Genomic DNA, 22,694 nt, shown 5'->3' on the forward strand with positions numbered 1-22,694 from the left:
TGGATACTGAGCTGTGTCCAAAAATAATGTTGGGATGTAGTTCAGACATCAATATATTTTTAAGTTTCCCAGGTAATTCAAATGTGCAGCCAGAGTGCAGAACAGCTGACTTGTGTAAAGCAAGGCAGGGAATTTATTGGGCTGTAAGAAAATGACTCCAACCCACATGATGTAAGGCAAACTACATACCTTTTCCCTTACAATTGGCTTAAATGTAACCAACTGCAGATAATGTCTGGTGGAGTTCAAATTGGATGTCTAATTTTTCAGCCTAAGGAACTCATGAAAAACTCTTATCAGAAGTGGCTAGAATAATTGACTTCATTCTCCTGAGGACTGATTTTCTTGTATAGTTCAAATTCCACCAAACTTTACTTTTAAGTAAGCTGTGCTGTGCTGGAATGTGGTTTAGTTATATCAATGCTCTTATCAATATATTCAGAAGTCTCAGTGCCTGTTTATCAACTTCTTAAGTTTCAGTCAAGGCCATGACATTGCCTGATGAATAAGAACCAACCAATGGATCAGTTACCAACTATGTGACTGTGAGCAAGTTTCCTCTACAGGCATTGGTTTTCTTCTCTATAAAATGCAGAATAACAGGAGTAATTACCCATAGTACTATTGTGACAAACGATGAGTATTAGGGAATGTCACTATGCATTTTAAGTACAAACACTTTATCAACTCTATTGCTAAGAAGACTTGACCTTCCTTCTTTCGATAAGTTCTGGGAAATGTCTGCTACCAGTTACTCATTATCCCCTGGAAAGGATGATCTTTCTATTGGTCACCTGTTGCAGTATGTAAGTCTATGGCCCAGCGTTGTATCTCTATGAGTTTTTCTACTTCAGGGTTCTCTGTCAAACTGAGTGCAGGTAATAAATGTCATCCCTAGTTAATTCATGATCTGCCAGTGTAAGCAGTTGTCATTTAAAAACACTGAAGTTAAACGTTTTTAAAAATGCCAACACTATCTTGTTCCTTCCCCCAGAATAAAAGAGTTAGCTTAATTACATGCTTTATTATTAATGCTATTTCTTAATACGTGGGATGCATATAATGAGATCCAAGGGGCAGAAACACTGGTGAATCAAACATTTTAATAGACTATAATAAATTTAACAGATTATGGGTGCCAACGTTTTATCATTTTAGTGCTTCTGAAGTAAAAATTAAGATATTAGTGAAGTAGTGTGTAGAAAATGCCCATGTCTATAAACGTGTGTGGAAAAAAAAGAGACTTGAAAAAGTCATAAGGAAAAAAAATTGAAAACATAAGGAATAAAACCATTTTATTTTAGATACGGCTCACCGAGTCTTCAAATATGAAATGTAAACATGCTTAGAAAGTCAAGCTGTAGTAGTAATAAAATATGATTGTTCTACTACTGCCTCATAGATTTGTTTTGCCCTCCTGTTTAAAAATATCCCTTTCCTATAAGCTTAAGAATTCAAACCATTTTTCTCAAGAAGAGGATAAATGAAATAAGTTGCTCTTGTTGCATTTACTATTAGATAATAATGGAGAATACTGGAAAATTTAGGTTATATTATCAAGTGGTGCTTTAAAATTAAACTCCGGATGGCCAACAGTGCGTCTGACAACTTCGCCCTTCTGAATAAGAATGACTTCTGTGACCCTGGGCTATAGCCGAGTTGTGACTATCCTCATTTTCCTACAGAATCATGAAAATGTCAAAACTTATTATTATTTAGTGAATTTATATTTGTCATTTCTTCTGAAAAGCTTGAGTTTTTATATAAATTACTCATCTTTTTATTTTTTTTAACTCAAGTATAAAACAGAAACAAGAAAAAAAAAAGAAAAAGAAACAAGAACGAAGGAAGCAAGCAAAAGACAATAGCTACAAAGATGGTAACTCTCCAATCAGGATTCAATAACTCTTTCCAGTGAAAATTAGGCCAATCCTGAAAATAAAGACATTTATTATCAGTTATTTTTTATTCTTACAAGTGTGGAAAAAAACTCATTTCTTTCAAGTTCCTGGATTTTTTTTTCTTCTTAGTATATATAACAGCTCCCTAAAATCTTCAGCCTGTAGACAAACTTCTGGGCTTAATTCAGTCATTTTTAGAGTACTCTACAGTGTAAATCTGTTTCACTTATAAAGCTCTCATCAGATCTCCATTGCAGCTTTAAAATTGAAAGATTTTCCTTTATATTTTCAAAAGATGAACCATGGCTCAGAAGTTAAGTGAGTGGCCCAAGTTACTCAATTTATAGTTGATGTCACAGAAGTAGTTCTGGACTCCTGACTTGAAACCCCATGAATTTCCCTAAATGCAATATTAGTTATCTGAAAAGAGAGAACCAAAATGTAAATTTCCAGTGTTTATGCCTTACAAGGGGATTCCAGAGAACTAGCCCACTTCATTTTTTGTTTTTTGTGTTTTTATTGTATTAAAAAGATACTACATGTAAAAGTAAGACTATAAAGACTATTCTGATGATTTTACACTTACTAAGCTAACACTTTTTAACACAAAATATACAACACAATATATTGAGTGTTTTATAAAATAAGTGTAATTGTTAAAATGACATGTGATTTGCAGTGCCCTACAGGTGAACCCAACAAGGAAACACCCATTTAAATTTGAATGATGACTATAACCTCTTTCATAAGTGTGAAACCCAAGCCCAACTGTCACTTCCATCTACTCCCCACCATAACCAGGTTCTACGACCTACTATGTAAGTTTTCTATTGCTTTGTAAGAAACTACCAGGAGCATATTGCTTAAAACAATGCAAATTTGTTACCTTATATTTCTTGATGTCAGAAATGCAAAATCGGCCTCACTAGACTAAAATCAAGGGGCTGGCGAATCAATGTTTATTATGGAGGCTCTGGGGGAGAATCTGCTCTCTTGCCTTTTACAGTTCTTGGCATGCAGCCCACTCCCTCCCTCTTCAAAAGTACCCAAGGTGAGTAGAATCTTCACAGTGCATAGTCTGACCTTCTCTTCTGCCTCCCCCATCTCCTTTTAAGAAATTTTGTGATTATAATGGGCCCACCCAGATGGTTCAATAGACAATTTACCCATTTTAAGGTCAGTTGATTAACAAACTGAATTTGTCTGCAACCTTTATTCCCCTTTGCTTGTGAAACATGTCTCCGCTTCCACACATTAGGACTCGGACCTTGTTGGGAGTCAATTTTTCTGCTTAGCACACCCACTTTCAATTATTTTCCTGGAGTCATTTGACTTTTACTAAGGAATAAAAATTAACATATGCTAGGCATTGAATATATTTTTCCTTATGGTCACTGGTAGCTTTTCTTTTTAACAAAGTGCAGATAAGGAAGCTAAAACAAGTGAGTGATGGGAGTGGCAGAGGAAATAAGTTCACCTGTGTAGTAAAAGGTTCCGGTGCCAAAGTTAGGTTTCAGTCCAGCTTAATAATTTAATGCTTCACTAACACTGCAGGAACTGACTCTATTTGTCTGTCTTGATTCCTGTGAGACATATTAATTCATCTAGACCAGGAAAAGCTATTTAAGGACACAAACCTTCATTCCACAGAATATGAAAATCCAAGGATTTTAAATGTATGTAGTTTCCTAAACAGATTTCACCAGGTGCAGTTTATATGAAATGTCTAAGATAGAAAAAGAAAAAAAAAAAAAAAAGAAGAAGAAAATGGAGCATCTGTTTGAGTGGATCTTAACATGAACGTTTCATTTTCATTCATTTCATTATGGGAGAAATGATTCCAATGTTCCTGATGTAGGCCGCTATCTGTGCTTCTGTGCATTTTAGGAGGTAGCTTTTTAAAGCTGGTTTTTTTGTCCGTGTTTATTTGTTCATTTTCAGTGTTTTACATATTACTGGAGTTCCACTTGGCTCTTCAGCATTGCTCCCTTGAACTGCTGCAGACTAACTCCAACTGTGTAAATTACCCTCTAGGTTTATCGACCTCATTCAGCTGCGTCTGGAACTCCATGGGTGTGTAGGGTAGTCATGCAAAGCAACAGAGCAGCATGTGAACTGAGCTTTTGATGATTATCACAATGAGAAAATGAAAAAAAAAAAAAACACATAAAAATAAAAGAAATCTTTGCTTGTATTCTCTGAATGCTTTTGTACGATTCATCCACACTTTGCCCAACTGGGTTTAATGCCTGAATTTGCAGCATGTAGATTTTTTGGCACAGTGGTAGGCACAAAGCAAGTGCTTAATAAGTCTTTGTTGGATTGCATGTCTTTGTGAAGATAGTATTTTTCGCATTAGTTGCTTGTCAATGTTCTCTTTTTCTGACTAGGACTCCCTCTCTCTTCCTGTCTTTCTGTGGGTGTAATCATAGAGACTTACAAGGGCTTGACTCAAATAAATTGGAAGGTGAAATCCAATTGTGGTTCAGCATGCTTTCTCTCTTCTATTTTATACCAGCCTTGCTATCCTCTGCTATTAGAATTATACATTTTAGACATGAATGTGATCTCGCAGCCTTTTACACACAGTAGGAATTCCATATTTTTCTGAGGCTGAGGCATAGAAGAAATCACAGAAGACATGGTTTCAGAGGTAGGGAAGATTTAGAAAAACATATTCCAAGGAACTGATCTTTGGGGATGTCTTTGCTTTTTCACAAAGATGTTAAGCTTAAAGAAACCTTGCCATTTTTGTTACTTTTCATTAAGTTAATTAACTAAAATGTTTGAATATTAATGCATATTTTGTGATATTCCAAGATGCATTAATCCAAGACGGATTTTCAAATTTGTGATATTCCAAGATGCATTAATCCAAGACGGATTTTCAAAGCCAGGCAGTATACTAAGGAGTTTCTTAATACGTGAACAAAGTCTACTCCAAAATCATTGATTTCAACCATTTAGTCACTGATCCAACCCATATACTCTTACAGTTTCAAAGTCATGTGGTTTAAGAGAATTAAACAACTGAAAATAATATTAAATATCAACTACTAAAAGTCCCTCCTTTTAAAGTTGAAAGTATTAATGCTGAAAGATTAGGTGTTGTTCCATATTGCACACAATATCAAAACCACTATTTGAATCCAAGTCCCCCAAACCCCTAATTCAGTTATTTCTAAAAAGAACAAGACATATTAAAACATGTTAATACCTAGCAATTGTGTAAAACAATTTTTAAGATACTGTCATTGAAACACTGGTATAATGGATAAATGCTATCTATAAGGACTGTACAGTATAGTTGAAAAGTCCACAATAATGTATAAAAATTTTAATACAACTGAAGAACTATAAATGTTGAAACAATGAGATCTATTTGGCTCAATAGCAGCTACACTTTCCAATAATTTGGTATGTTAGAAAAGTGCTGTTATATAACATCTTGAATTTTGCATTTTAAGGAATTAAAAATAAGTAGATTATGGACCAGGAACTGTGGCTCACACCTGTAATTCCAGCAGTTAGGGAGGCCGAGGCAGGAGGATCACCTGAGGTCAGGAGCTTGAGACCAGGTTGGCCAATATGGCAAAACCCTGTACCTACTGAAAATACAAACATTAGCTGGGCGTGGTGGCCCGTGCCTGTAATCATATCTACTTGGGAGGCTGAGGTAGGAGAATCGTTTGAACCTGGGAGGAGGAGGTTTCAGTGAGCTGAGATCATGCCACTGCACTCTAGCCTGAGTGACAGAGCGAGACTCGGTCTCAAAAAATAAAATAAAATAAAATAAATAAAATAAAGCAGATTATGGTCCTAGCAATAATTTCTAAAATGTGCATTGTTGGGGATCCAGATGCAAGGAAAAACATTATTAAACTGAGATTCAAGCTGATGACCTGTCTATGGACTTCTCAGCAACAGCATATGAAGATGAAAATACTGGGCTGTGGAGACCTCCAGTAAGGGAGTTAAAGGAATGGGCTTCCTTGGCAACAAAAGCCAAAATAGACAAATGGGATCTGATTAACTGAAGAGCTTCTGCACAGCAAAAGAAACTATCATCAGAGTGAACAGACAACCTATAGAATGGGAGAACACTTTTGCAATCTACCCATCTGACAATGGGCTAATATCCAATATGCAAATAACTTAAACAAATTACAAGGAAAAAAACAAACAACCCCATCAAAAACTGGGCAAAGAATATGAACAGACACTTCTCGAAAGAAGACATTTATTTAGCCAACAGACATATGCAAAAATGCTCATCATCACTGGTCATCAGAGAAATGCAAATTAAAACCACAATGAGATACCATCTCACGCCAGTTAGAATGGCGATCATTAAAAAGTCAGGAAACAACAGATACTGGAGAGGATGTAGAGTAATAGGAATACTTTTACAGTGTTGGTGAGAGTGTAAATTAGTTCAACCATTGTGGAAGACAGTGTAGTACCTCAAGGATCTAGAACTAGAATTACCATTTGACCCAGAAATCCCATTACTGAGCATATACCCAAAGGATTATAAATCATGGTATGATAAAGACACATGTACACGTATGTTTATTGCAGCACTATTCACAATAGCAAAAACTTGAAACCACTCAAATGCCCAGCAATGATAGACTTGATTAAGAAAATGTGGCACATATACACCATGGAATACTATGCAGCCATAAAAAAGAATGAGTTCATGTCCTTTGCAGGGTCATGGATGAAGCTGGAATCCATCATTCTAAGCAAACTATCACAAGGACAGAAAACCAAACACCGCATGTTCTCACTTATAGATGGGAGTTAAACAGTTAGAACACATGGACACAGGACAGGGAGCACCACACACCGGGGCTGGTTGAGGGGTGGGAAGGCTAGGGGAGGGATAGCTTTAGGAGAAACACCTAATGTAAATGACGAGTTGATGGGTGCAGCAAATCAACTTGGCACGTGTATACCTATGTAACAAACCTGCACGTTGTGCACATGCACCCTAGAACTTAAGGTATAATTTTAAAAAGAAAAGAAAAGAAAAAAAAAATAAAAGAAATGGGCTTCCTAATTAAACAGTCCCCTATGGAGTACATTGATTAAAAATTGCAATGAAGAAAAAAGTGAAAGCACAAATGCCCAATGCTAGGGTGATATAGATTAATTAGAAAATATACAGAGATAAGAAATTAGGATAGTATCCTTTAATATAATTAGCCATAAGGTGGAAAAAATGTGGGAATGAGGAGTTCACAGTATTTGTGTCTCTCAGAATATCGCACAACAAAGACTAAATCAACCAGAAAATCTAGGAGAAACTGATACATTTCTGGACACATAAACCCGCCCAAGACTAAACCAGGAAGAAGTTGAACCCCTGAATAGACCAGTAACAAGTTCTGAAATTGAGGCAGTAATTAATAGCCTACCAATCAAAAAAAAGCCCAGGACCAGATGGATTCACAGCCAAATTCTACCACAGATACAAAGAGGAGCTGGTACCATTCCTTCTGAAACTATTCCAAACAATAGAAAAAGAGAGACTCCTCCCTAACTCATTTCATGAGGCCAGCATAATCCTGATACCAAAAGCTGGCAGAGACACAACAAAAAAGAAGATTTCAGGCAAATATCCCTGATGAACATCCATGTGAAAATCCTTAATAAAATACTGGCAAACTGAATCCAGTAGCATATCAAAAAGCTTATTCACCACGATCAAGTTGGCTTAATCCCTAGGATGCAAGGCTGGTTCAACATGTGCAAATAAATAAATGTAATCTATCAGATAAACAGAACCAATGACAAAAACCACATGATTATCTCAAAAGATGCAAAAAAGGCCTTAGATAAAATTCAACACCCCTTCATGCTAAAAACACTCAATAAACTAGGTATTGATGGAACATATCTCAAAATAATAAGAGCTATTTATGACAAACCCACAGCCAATATCATACTGAATGGGCAAAAGCTGGAATCATTCCATTTGAAAAATGGCATAAGACAAGGATGCCCTCTGTCACCACTCCTACTCAACATAGAATTGGAAGTTCTGGACAAGGCAATCAGGTGAGATAAAGAAATAAAGGGTATTCAGATAGGAAGAGAGGAAGCCAAATTATCTCTGTTTGCAGATGACATGACTGCATGTTTAGAAAACCCATCTTCTCAGCCCAAAAGCTCCTTAAGTTGATAAGCAATTTCAGCAGTCTCAGGATACAAAATCAATGTGCAAAAATCACAAGCATTCCTATACACCAATAATAGACAAACAGCCAAATCATGAGCAAACTCCCACTCACAATTGCTTCAAAGAGAATAAAATACTTAGGAATATAACTTACAAAGGATGTGAAGGACTTCTTCAAGGAGAACTAGAAACCACTGCTCAAGGAAATAAGAGAGAACACAAACAAATGGAAAAACATTCCACGCTAATGGATAGGATGAATCAATATTGTGAACATGTCCATACTGACCAAAGTAATTTATAGATTCAATGCTATTCCCAGCAAGCTACCATTGACTTTCTTCACAGAATTAGAAAAAAATACTTTAAATTTCATATGGGACCAAAAAAGAGCCCATATAGCCAAGATAATCCTAAACAAAAAGAACAAAGCTGGAGGCATCACGCTACCTGACTTCAAACTATACTATAAGGCTACAGTAACCAAAACCACATGGTACTGGTACCAAAACAAATATGTAGACCAATGGAACAGAGCAAATACCTCAGAAATAACACAACACATCTGCAACCATCTGAGCTTTGGCAAACCGGACAAAAGCAAGCAATGGGGAAAGGATTCCCTGTTCAATAAATGGTGTTGGGAAAACTGGCTAGCCATATGGAGAAAACTGAAACTGGTCCCCTTCCCTACACCTTATACAAAAATTAACTCAAGATGGATTAAAGATTTAAATGTAAGACCTAAAACCATAAAAACCCTAGAAGAAAACCTAGGCAATACCATTCAGGACATAAGCATGGGCAAAGACTTCACGACTAAAACACCAAAAGCAATTGCAACAAAAGCCAAAATTGACAAATGGTATCTAATTGAAGAGCTTCTGCACAGCAGAAGAAACTATCAGAGTGAACAGGCAAACTACAGAATGGGAGAAAACTTTTTCATTTTATCCATCTGACAAAGGGCTAATATCCAGAATCTACAAGAAACTTAAATTCGTAGGAAAATGCAACCGCCTCAAAAAGGGGTAAAGGATATGAACAGTTTTCAAATGAAGACATTTTTATGCATCCGACAAACATATGAAAAAAAGCCCATCATCACTGGTCATTAGAGAAATGCAAATCAAAAGCACAATGAGATACCATCTCACATCAGTTAGAATGGCGATCATTAAAAAGTCAGGAAACAACAGATGCTGGAGAGGACGTGGAGAAATAGAAAAGCTTTTACACTGTTGATGGGAGTGTAAATTGGTTCAACCATTGTGGAAGACAGTGTGGCGATTCCTTGAGGATCTAGCACTAGAACTACTATTTGATCCAGCAATCCCAAGACTGGGTATATGCCCAAAGGATTATAAATCATGCTGCTATAAAGACACATGCACATGTATGTTTATTGCAACACTATTCACAATAGCAAAGACTTGGAACCAGTTCAAATGCCCATCAATATTAGACTGGATAAAGAAAATGTGGCACATATATACCATAGAATACTATGCAGCCATAAAAAGAATGAGTTCATGTCATTTGTATGGACATGGATGAAGTTGGAAACCATCCTTGTCAGCAAACTAACACGGGAACAGAAAACCAGACACTGCATGTTCTCACTCACAAGTAGGAGTTGAACAATGAGAATACATGAGCACAGGAAGGGGAACATCACCCACCAGGGCCTTTTGGGGGTTGGGAGGCAAGGGGAGGGATAGCATTAGGAGAAATACCTAATGTAGATGACGAGTTGATGGGTGCCGCAAATCACCATGGCATGTACATACCTATGTAACAAATCTGCACTTTCTACACATGTATCCCAGAACTTAAAGTACATAACAAAATTCTCCAAAAAAAAAAAAAAAAAAAAAAAAAAATACTACTGGAACATAGCCATGTCCATTTATTTACAGATGTTCTATGGCTATTTTTACACTCCACTGACACAGTTGAGTAGCTGTGGCAGAGACCTATGTTCACAAAGCCTAAAATACTTACTTTCTGGCATATTACAGAAAAAGTTTGCCAAACCCTTGACTAGGTTTAAAATAACCCAGCAATAAAGAGCAAAACCTAGATTGAATGATTGTGTCAGCAATATACAGTGCCCGCAATTTGTGTTTTAGAATATAATGTCTTTTTTAGAAGTTTTCAGAAAAACAATTGTCTATATTAACCAAGAGTTTTAGGCTTTGGCTATTCTGTTTCCTGACATTTTTCATTAGTGCGGTTAAAAACCCAAGAAGCCGATTTGCATTTTTAAGCTAGAGTAGTTCTTGCATTAGTCTGAATATTGAAGTTCATTATATTTTCTTCTCATTTGCAAAATCAGAATATTAATATGATCCACATAAGGATAGCATGAAAAGTGACAACATAAACGAAATGAATAGCATTTTCCTGGCACAGAGTAGCTGCTTTTTTTAAAACAAAAATTAACATCATTGTTTTGTTGCAATAATTAAATAGTTTGTAATCTACTGGACTAAGAATTATAGTAATCGCTTACACTCTTAATTTCTAAAATATAAATATAAATAATAATGTCAAATATGTAATTGCATGCAAGTCAAAGGAAATACAGTTATTTAACTTCTGCTCCAAATGAGAGTTTTGATTAACTAATCCAAATGTCTCAACATGTATCTTGTTAATATCCTTTCATCTGCTATTGACTTGAAAGAAAGAAAGAGAGTTTGAAGTATGGAGGGATCTTGAAATGTTAGCAAAGGAAAACACCCTTAAAAAGTTTAAAGGCCTGGTTAAAGTTTGTTTGAGAGTTCTGCCAGATATACTCCAACTAATGCACTATAGAATCTTAAATATGTTTGTTCAATAGCCACTGACACTGGTTGCGACTGTTTGCAGATTAATCAGTGCCTGTTCATTTGCAAGGAAAGATCTCACAGCCTTAGCCCCTCTTTAAAAATGAAATGCAGCACTCCTTATAATAATGCAATGTTCTGCTCCATGACTGTTTCAGTGCTTTATGACTGACAAAGAGAGTCATTAGAAGTCTGTTTGATGGACATAACTAAGTGAATTGGAAAAAATAAAAAAGGCTTTTCAGCCCATTCAGAAATAATTGATGTGACTGAGACAGCTGTATGTGAGTTCCAGATAAGGAGACGATTTATGGAGAAACTACTGAAGCTAAAAAGGAAGGTGCAGATTTAAAGTTCCCAATAAAGTTGTCTGTAAGACAAAGAGCAGTATTCAATAAGGAAAGAGATTTAACCTGAGGTTCTTTCCAATAGATGGCATCCTTAGGGTCCTATCCTTTTGCCAATAAAATCCCCATAAAGGTAGTGTCACTAGGTTATAAAAAATGGACTCCAAGGGGAAAGCATCTGCACTCTTAGCCTTGTGCTATATTTTCTGTTTTACTGTAACTATTGTGTACAGGTTGTAACTTAGAAAATTTTGCTTAGTAGATGAAAGGCACATTTTTAATACGTCTGATTGTGGAACATAATGTTTGCTTTTATGATGTGACAGTTACTTTCTAATTAATATAATCAGGATGGATAAAAAGAAAGGTTTTTATATTATTATTATATATATTTGTAAATATTCTTCTGGTCTCTATTGCTCTTCTTGGAAACTATATATGAACTTTTGAACAAATATTTTTCCAAATAGGTAACACCTGTAATACCAAATAGGTAATACATATTTTGCAATTATTGTATTCTGAAAGCAGATTACATTAGTAATATAATATTAATAGCATTAATAATAATGTGAATTTAAAAATTAACTTCCTCAAATGTGCAGATTATAAGTAGTAAATGTTACTACAGCAATACTTTCAAAAAGGGCGGGTGATTACATGGTTCTTTAACATTAAAAAAAAATGAATTCACAAAGCAAAATAAAAAGTAAAGAAATTATTATAGTACAATTTGACTTCTGCTTTCTAGAGATTTAAAAATGTGGACTTTTTTGAAAACTGTTTCAGTCTTCTAGTGAATTTGAAATGTGTGGACTTAACTTTCCTTGAACTCTCTGGGTGGAGAGCAGGATAGAATTTGGCTGCTAGTTTATTTTTGAAAAAAAGGTACAGTTTTTGAGAGCTTCTCATATCATCTCTGAATCTGTCAACTGCCTAGATTTAGGGTGATTGTTAGGTGCTTTATGTTATCAATCATAGAGATGCAATTTTAGGAAAGGGAATAATGAATCAAATGCTCACCTCATTTTCCCTTCATGAGTGCCTTATCCTTTGCAATAATGTCATTAGAACAGAAGCCTTCTTTCTGTAATCCAGATGGATTCTAATTCTTCTCTTTATCTAAGCAGGCAGTCTTTCTCTTGATCCCAATTTCACCAATATGTCCATTTTAGCATCTGTTTATATTTTTCAGAAAACAAAACTATCCAATACAAGTGCATTTACTGGATATGTCACATAGTACACCCCACAGCAGTCAATTTAATAAATCCTAATTTGCTATGTTTGTCCTTTTAAGTCACTGAGATTAATTTCATTCAGAAATGATCACTGTAATCGCACATCCCTTCCTGTGGTCTCACTTACATTTTAGGGCAGAGGGGAGGATATGAAGAGGCCACCATGTTCAGGCTTTCCAACAGCAGAAGAGCAAGCATGGCAGATAGAGGACCTCTCCCTTAACACTTTTGCCTACTCATGGGACCTCTAGATTTCCAGAAAATGAAGTGAATAAAATTAAATAAGGAGTGAACAATGTTGGTTATAAGTATATGGTAGTTTAAAACAGCGTCAGCTCTAATGCATTTCCATTAGCTGGAGGCTTAGAGGGAGAATGATGGTACATACAATGCTCCAGGGATTGTACATTATCTGGAGTTTACCTTTGAATATATTTGTAACAAACTCTAAAATGTCCGAGTAGTACCTGTAGTAGGGTATGTCCTCAAGTGAAAGTCTCCAGTATGTCATAATGGAGAAAAAAATAGTTGATAAATACCATTCAAAAATAACTGAATAGAGAAATAGTCATGCTTAATGAATGATTAGATTTAAATAGCTTTTAAAAATGTTGAGTATTATTGTATGTACATATTTGCAGTACAAATAATTTGCATTTAGAAAAATAAAATTTTAGCACTTTTATAGGATAATTAGGTTTGAAATTTTGTGTGGATTTTAGAAATTCTATTTAGAAACTTTACTTGGCTAGCTCTGTATTTTCTTAAAAAGCATCAAAACAATGGGAGATAACTCTAGTTATATAGCTGTGGCCTGAGGTATACTACTATCTCATTAATTCTGAGAGTATTTAAGTTAGCAAGGGGCAGATGCTATTATCTCCATTGTACAGACCCTGAGTCTAAGGCACAATAACCGAAGATCAGCTGACTTGTCCTCCAGGTCCCATAGGGCTTCTTGGGATAGAATTATTTTCTTGTTCTGTTATTTTTTGTGTGCTTTTTCTTTCCCATTAAACACACATACATCCACATACCCCATTAACAAAATTCCTCGAAACATTTCAATGTTTTTATAATTATTTTGATTTTATTTCTCTCTTAATTCTAGCTAGCTTGTCTTCTTTGCTCTCTTTCATTCTGCTCCCACCTTCTCTTATCGAGCACCCCTTTTTGTTTACATCTCCAAATATTTATTTTCAAGCAAACCTTCTTCAGTGCCAATGAAGAAAGACAAAAATGTAGATCAATATATCAAACATTTTACAGAAATACTTGTTTTAACTTCTACCCTATTTCTCTCTCTTGTCGTATATTTAAGAGTAGTAGTGCATTCCCGCTTTCTCTATTTCTCCATTTATTGACAAGCCAATCTTCTACTTCTTTTGGTCCAACCTAGAATTGTTCCCAGAGTTTAGAGATGCTGTAGCCACAATGGCCTTCTAAAGGATAAATCCAATGGGCATGTGGTAGTCAGAATCCTTCTTGATGTCTCTGATGCTTTTGATCACATAGGATTGCCTTTCTGGAAATGTTATGTTTCCTTGACTTCTGAGTTTTGAAAGTGACCTGCTTTTCTTTCTCATCTTTTTGTTGTTGTTGTTATTGTTTTTGAGACGGAGTCTCGCTCTGTCACCAGGCTGGAGTGCGGTGGCGCGATCTCGGCTCACTGCAACCTCTGCCTCCCTGGTTCAAGCGATTCTCCTGCCTCAGCTTCCTGAGTAGCTGGGATTATAGTCACTTATTGCCATGCCCCGCTAATTTTTGTAGTTTTGGTAGAGATGAGGTTTCGCCATGTTGGCCAGGATGGTCTCAATCTCTTGACCTCATGATCCGCCCGCCTCAGCCTCCCAAAGTGCTGTGATTACAGGTGTGAGCCACTGCGCCTAGCCCTCACCCATTTTTTTTTAATTGCTTGCTTCTAGCAATATGGAATATGGAATCTATAATCAACCCCCAAATATATATTATCTATCAAATTTCTTTTAGAGATCTCAACCAACAAACCACTGTCTTTGCAGTGCCTGCCCTAAATTCCTGAGTGTTAGAGAATCTTGTTTATGCCCCCATTTTACTGGAAACTTGATCACATTATATTTTTGTGCTTTTATAGACTGATAAGGTTTTGAGTTTCTTAAATGTGTAGAATCATTGTTGGAGCATCCTCGAAACCCTGGGACATAATAGGCATAAAATAAATGGAGGTCTAGTGAATTAATGACTCAATCCAGTAAGATATATGGGCTTTCTTTATAATGGCCTTGCTGTCCATTTTCACTGCCACCACCTTCTCTCAGCCTTACTTCTTGCTAGGTAAATATTTCATTATACTTTATCTCCTAGCATAATCTTCTGCCTTCAACATTTCTTCTTCCTCCTCTTTCATAAGGAACTGTCAGAAAATGTCTTCATTATTGATCTTTTCTTTAGATAATTCACTTACCTAAAGAAATTATTTGATTTTCACTCTCTTGTTTTTTAATTCTTTCACACATCTCATCCACAGGTTTTGGAATAATTTTCTTTAAGATCTCCGTCTTGCAGGACTTATTCAAGTCTGTAGCTTGTCTTCACAATTTCAAAGAGCTGGCAGACTGACACTCTTCCTCAAGCTCTTTTGCTTTCTTTGCTTTCTCTTCTCTTAGATAGACCAATTTGCATTTACAGGACACAAAATCATTTATCACCCCAGACAGAAAAATACAAAGTTCAGACACTGCAATTTACTAAATGTCTTTATGACCATACTTTTAAGTCTCAAGATGGAACCAGGAGTCTACTGACTCTCCCTGGAAACTATTTTATACCCTTAAAGAACCAGCTAACTGCCTGGAGCATATTGCTTTCTTGAACCTCTACCTATGTTCTTCCTGACAATAAAGTTTCTCATTCCTTTCTGTGCCTCTTCATCAGCTGGGGATTTTTAAAAACTCGCGATCTCTGAGTCCCGCCCTGATTGCTGATTCATTGCATTTAAGTTGGGACCAGATATTGGCATCTGGTTTTTCCACCAGGTCTCTGGGTGATACTAAGGCACATCTAGGTTAAAGAATTATCACGTAAACTATTCTACTTCAGAGTATCAGTAATTAACAAAGTGACAGTTACATATATAATGCAAATTCATTCTCTCTGTCAGGAGTTGACACTCTGCTTTACATTTCTGCTTTAGTCAATCTTTCTGGAATATATAAATAATATGAATATGGTGTAATAACCTTCGCTGTAAAACAGCTATCTTTTCAGTACTCAACTGTCTGCCTCTCTCTTGCCATTTCTCTCTCTTTCTCTCATTTCATCTAACTCTGTATGTCTGATATACTATTTAAATTAAATCTTAATTCTTGCATCAATGGGAGCTCTTTCAGATTTTTGACTTCTGTATTAATTTGGTTCACATTGTCAACTTAAATACTTGACCACAAAAAACTTATTATTCAAAATTATCAAAATGAATTTGAAGAGCTAGTGATGTAATGCTGATATCTTACTATGACATTCTAATAAAATATTTTAAAATGTGAATAAAATGATAGGTGTGATATATTATAATCCATTGTATGATACATTTTATTTTAAATATTTATTGTCAGTTACATTTTTATTCATTCAGATGTTATTTTAAATGCAAAAAGCATTTTATACAAGAAAGGAAGAATTGATGAATTTAAATATTTTCTAATATATAAATAGATATCAATATTTTAAAATTATGCAATTTTTACTTCTAAAATAACTGATAAAGATTAAATATTCACAGTCAAAATAGGGTAGGAAATCAAGAAAACAAAATGCATAGGTTCATAGCAGTCATTATATAGTACATTACAGGAAAAACATTATTTTATTCTTAACATTTTTCATTATAAACATAGTTATCACTGGTTTCTCTGCTAGCCTATCCACTTTTGGTGGAATAAACATTTAAGCACATATTTCAAAATTTTTCCAAAATTATTCCAAATTTCAACCAAATGTCACTTTTTTTTCTACTTTTATATCAAAATGAAACACCATTTCTAATCATTTCTTATTTTCTGTTTCTAAGTTTATTGGTATGTCTTATGTATTTCTGTATTCATTTTGAGCTTTCTTCTTGTGTTAATGAAGATATTCTAAAAGATTTGAAAGTCATTAAAATAGAATTAAGAACAGCAGTTGACCCTCCTTTCTCTTTTTATGTGTTTGTTTATTTTTAAATCCATTGCTATGTCTTTAAATGATAATATGTCTGCATAACCCTTGACATTCTCGGCTAAATTCAACATTGTCATTAAAATTTCATTGTTCAGAAGTATTTACTGAATATTTTCTGTGTGTAGAACAATGTGGTTTTAGGAGACAGTCAGTGGTCTCATTTCCAAGGTGAGACCAAAAGCATTAAACAGTCACAGGTGAGAGAAGTGGGGTGGATGGAGTGGATGGGGTGGGTGGGGTGGACGAGGGGTGGGAGAAAAGAAAATACACATACACAGGTACAAATGAGGGTACAAATTGATTTGTTTATTTTTTAAATACAGGGTATTTACATTTCCTTATACATATTTATTAAATACGGGGTAAAATATCACAACTATATTACTGTAAAGAAATATGAGAATCATTAGTGAAATAAGAATAATGTTTCTAAAAAGTTTATTGTGAGTAAATTTAAATCCATGACATACATACTATGTATATTGAAAATATTTGTAATTGTTTATAAATACTGCAGTTCCAATTCAGTGAAACATTATAAAGAAGAGAACATGAATTAAATGTTTTCCTTTTGTATTAAGATTCAGCTATTCTGATTTTGACTTTGAATCAGAATAAAAAGGAGACTTTGTAAAGATTGTACACTTCAAATAAGTACATGAATTGTGAGCTACCGGGTTAAAAATACTGAGAATTCACGATATTTTCAGCTAGTCTTCCATCTATGACAAAATAAAGGGAAATTTTATGGAAGCATGTGTTTGTCTTTAGCAAAGCCAATTTATAAATTGGGGGAGATGTTATAACTCTTCTTAGCTTTCCCATTAATAACCTACCATGTGCATATAATCCTTAGTATTTCTAAAATTCTACTGGTCCAGGTCATGATTAGTAATTTGTATCATGAACATTCAAGTTATAAAGGTGCAAAAAAGGTTTTGTAACCTTTTACTGTTTTCTGGCAGCATTAATTTTATACTTTGTAATAAAAAGAAACAGTCTGAGTTATAAGTTTAAAAACATGTACACTTCTGACATTTTTCAAATTCATGCAGCTGCTTTATGGATACAACTATTGCCAAGAATAATCTCAGACTGACATTGCAGGACATTTTTATATGTTTTTCCAAATTATAATTCTTATGTAGCACTGTCAATACATGTCATTGGTTTGTTCCTTTAATGAGCCTATTTTTTTATTTTATTTTATTTTGTTGTTAACTAAGATAATCTGCAAATACCTTCCATCTTCAGTCCAGCCATTGTTAGTAACATAGCAAATTGTGGGGTTCAATTGGATAAAGTTTCATAAAATTTTTAAGAAACAAATTAAAGGCTGTACATGATTTTACTTTATTGAACAAATCACAAACAGTAATATTAAGAACACACAATTAAACTTTATAGTTTATTTTCTACTCACTGTTTAGGGATACCTTTATCTATTATTTCAGTAAAACTCTTACAATTTCAAGGTCAATAGACAATATTTTTATAGGAATTATGTAATAAACATATTTCTGTTTCCTAGCACTGCATCTAAATTCCTATTTGTCAGCTGTACTTTGAATAGTTTAAGTCAACTGCCATCTCATTTGATTTTATAACTTTGTATCATATGGACAAAGTATTTAAAAATTGAGTCTTCTTACAATGGATTAGTTCAATATTTACTGCCTTCACAAATCAGTGACCTTGTTTTTTTAGAGTCCATTTCTGGAAAGCATATCTGAAGTGAGTACTATTAGAATAGAAAAAGGTTGAATATGTGGAACTAACATATCAGATTTAAATGTGTGTTTTAGTGAAATTACTGTTTTTTAAATCTCTGTTTCTGAAAGGAAATTTCCAGTTTTACCATAATAAAATCTAAGTTCTAGACATTGCCTTAGATAATACATAGTTAACTAACGCGATTTCAACATATCTATATATTTTGTATTGAATTAGTTGCCGGTAGACCTTAATGTATATAATTTATGTATTTTTTGTTAATAAGATCATTTACAATCTTATATCGTAGTGACATTCAGAATCTTTTCTTTTGCAGCCATTTCGTAGAGTGACGTTTTCTGTTGTGAGTCAGCCTCAGGACCCACATCAAGGGTCACTGCAGAGTTGCTATGACAGCGGGCTGGAGGAGTCAGAAACACCAAGCAGTAAGAGTTCTTCAGGGCCAAGACTGGGTGCCCTTCCACTCCCAGAGGACAACTATGAAAGGACCACGCCGGATGGCAGTGTTGGTGAGGCAGAGCATATGGAAAATGGTAGGGGCAAACACAACATCCACACACATAATCACGCTAGTGAGCCGTAATAAGTTGACTCGCGAAGGTCAGTCTAAAACCAAAATAAAATAGCTGACATTAAAATCATTTTATTTAAGTGATAAATATTTGCTAAAATACAGAAATGCCAAATAAAGGAACATAACTCTGTAGATAAAATTCACCCAAATTGCACCACCATTTTAAAACATCCTGTCCGAAATAAACGCACTTATAAATAAATCAGAACAGGGCCCACTGTGAAGGAAGCTAAACAAGTGCAGAATTCCTAAACAATAGTCACCAAGAAAGGTCTTGTCTAATTGTTTTCTTCTATTCATTTTTGTCATGCAACTATTTCTTCAAGTACAACTGTCTAGTCTTAGTGGAAGGAAATGAAAGAAACATACCTTGCTCTACCTTTTCTTGTCCTAGATGTTTAGAAAAGCGTTTTCAAACCTCTCCTTTCCAGTGATCACTGAATAGAGTCAAAGGAGAATCGTACTACTTTGTTCTATATAATATACAATAAATACTATTAGAATTTCCCTCTTACTTAAATATAAGGTGTTTTTTCATTTTTATGTGAAAGAAAGGAAGGAAAATAAATCATAATACTCCGTCTTTTTATACTGTTTTGAGGTGATTCTCATAATTACCACAATTGACCTTGTATACATTTTCCTTTAAGTTATACGTTTAGATTGCAAGTAGCACTTATAAAACTTTCCACATTTGTTTATATTCCCAGAGATAATTTGGTGATTTATTTTCTGGATTTTGAGTCATAAGTAAATGCCTGAGGAATAGATTTGTGTCAAATAATGGAATGGTAAAATTCATCCAAACTTCATTATTCTTTCAAATATGAAGAGAGAGATACGGTTATACAGAGAGAAAAGAAGAGGAATCACACACATTTTATCCCTAGTAAAACTTGAAATGGATTTATGTCTTTTGCTATCTCAACCCCCCGAGTGAAATAAGATACTCTAACTTTGTGTTATATACCAGTTTCTTTAGTGCCGATATATATGCAAGTAGAGCATATTAATGCAGGAGAAAGACTGATTTTCTTCTGGAAGTTTACCTATGAATATTAAAATCCAATATTAGAATACAATATATCATAAATGACCCCAAGTGAAAGTATTGCTAAATTATATTATGCTAAATAATTATTTATCCACATTGTTCTTGGGTAAGAAGATATGATATCAGGGTCTGATGACTGATGTCCCTCTTGATTAATTTTGCATAGTTAAAATGACATTTTTGCCTTATGGCTATAAAGGCATGTTTATCTGTGTGTATGGTGGTGTGTGCTTATGTGGATGGGAGTCTGGTGTGGTTTCTAAGAATTATGTTTTTTTTTTAGTAATTTTTTTAATGGGCATACAATTTTGGTATGAATTGCAATGCTGATGAAAATATATTTAAGGCAGATATGTTTAAAATTATTTGGAAAAAGAAATTAAACTAAAAATACTGTAATTACATACGTAATGTGTAACTACATATGTAATTTGGATGTCAGCTTTATTAAAAAAGGACTTTTTACCACTGGCATTATAATCATTTTTTAATGTTAGTTTCTGTTTTATGAGTTTATGCGGATTCATCACCTTTAAAATAAGAAATAAATAATGAATAATTAAAAGATAATTATGTAATTACATGCAATTACATGTATGTAATCATATGCACTATAATGTATTCTTTATTACACATGTAACATGTAATTACAGATATGTACATGTAATATAGAATACATATATAGTACATGTAACTACATGTAATACATATATGTAATTACAGTATTTTTAATATAGATAAATGATAAATAGAGCATACCTAGGAAGGCAGGATTAACTTAATTTAGGGGTATTACTACATCTGAGATTACCTTTTCATGAGAACATATAATTTTGTTTGTGTTTTAAGAAGTACTTATTCTTATTGTAAAGAACAGAATGCACAATTAAATTTTTATTTTTTGGATGTCAGCTTTATTAAAAAAAGACTTTGTACTACTGACATTATAATCATTTTTTAATGTTAGTTTCTGTTTTATTAGTTTATGGGGATTCATCACCTTTAAAATAAGAAAGAAATGATGAATAATTAAAATATAATTATATGTGACAAACACATGTCGGTTACGTTTTAGGAAACATACATGTCATGGAAAACTTAACAGGTGAGCTTGTTAATAAAATAGAAAGTATGATGAGAAAGAGTTCCAAAAAGCGACCTTTAATTCTTTTTTATAACTAAGTTTTTAAGACCTGTTAAAAGGAAGGGCCATGATAATGTAATGGATTTTTCCTGATTTTGTATGTGATCAACACTTGAAATTCAGAGTTTGTGTGACCATTTGTCATCTACTAGCTGTGATTCATATTAACCTTGATCTATAGGTAATAACAGAATGAAATGCAATGCACTATGGGTGATCTAACTGTAGCAGTTGACCTTTGAGTAACAATTTTGTTGGGTCCATGTTTTCAAACTACTCATCTAGCCATAAAGTACAATTGTATCGCTTAAATTCTGGTAATTTCATCTTCAATATTAATGGATCATTCTGACATAAATAGAATTGGAATTGAAACCTGTCAAGTATTCATTTGTCACATTTAATTGGAATCCAGGTAATCTGTAGTTTTTTGCTTGACTAGGTTTTAATCAGGATTTGTATTGGATTTTCATTTGGATTTTCCATTAAAATAGCATTTGGGATGCTGTGCTAGTTCCTTATTATTATTACCTCAAATATTTTTCTGGAATTTTAACCTATGTGAAACAATGCAGTTATCACCAAGTGTTTGGGATTAACTTTCATTGTAAAATTGAGAAGATAATTTCCAGTGCAATAACAAGCAAAATTCCAATGTCATGCTACAAACCAGGAATAAGTTAAGATAGCTAATGATAAAAATACGTTTTCACAAATGCAAAGAAGGAACTGAAACAGGAAAATTTAAGTGAAATGTACTTACGTTTTACAAAAGTGTTATCTTCTTTCTGTACTGTAGTATGATAAATACAATTTCATCCCAAGGGCCTGTGTGTTAATGCCCTGTTTAACAAGCTTTAAGCTATATTCTAAAACACATTACTGCCAAATGTGGCATGAGGTTTTATTCTGTTATTAGCTAAGGAAAAAGAATACACCATAAGAATAAACATAATTTCTTACCACCAGAATCTAATAATGTAGAATGAGACCCACCATTTTAAAGTTCCAAATCTGTAAAATGCCTCAGGTCCCTAACCCTACATTACACCATTTAAAAAATAGTTTAAGAAAACCTTATTAGTTATACATTTATTTGTGATAAAGATTACTAATATATATTTCTTTGCCTTTAATTATCATCAACATTATGATAATCTCATGCTAATCCTTTAGTATCAATCTAATCAAACATTGAAGTAATTGGTTATTTGTTATTTCATTACAATACATTTAGCAATAAAGTAATAATTCATATAGAGTTTATGGTGGGAAATAGGTAATAAAAACATTTGATAATGAAAATGTTAGAATAATTGATGCATATTGCTATGAATTGATAATTCAAGTAAAACCCAAACATTAGGCTTAAAAGCACCATCTCATTCAAGGCAAGCATTGACTATGCGAGAGTTTGCTCTTATTTTAATTATGCAGTACTCTTCAGACTTTCTCTTGGAGTGGGATAGAACAGTTTCTTTAGG

General features: G+C 34.0%; 1 protein-coding gene across 2 annotated transcripts in view; it reads left to right on the plus strand.

Moving 5' to 3' along the window:
• The window catches only part of PCDH7 (protocadherin 7), a 430,156-nt gene that overhangs the window by 180,003 nt on the left and 227,459 nt on the right, over nucleotides 1–22,694 (plus strand). The window contains exon 2 of one of the 2 annotated variants that reach the window (XM_010380189.2): nucleotides 18,755–18,971. In XM_010380189.2, coding sequence (XP_010378491.2) covers nucleotides 18,755–18,971 — 217 coding nt within the window. The remainder of the gene's footprint in view (nucleotides 1–18,754; nucleotides 18,972–22,694) is intronic. The other variant, XM_010380190.2, reaches the window with a different exon arrangement.

Source organism: Rhinopithecus roxellana, chromosome 2, assembly GCF_007565055.1.
Source record: "Rhinopithecus roxellana isolate Shanxi Qingling chromosome 2, ASM756505v1, whole genome shotgun sequence".
In the NCBI taxonomy this organism is placed as follows: domain Eukaryota; kingdom Metazoa; phylum Chordata; class Mammalia; order Primates; family Cercopithecidae; genus Rhinopithecus; species Rhinopithecus roxellana.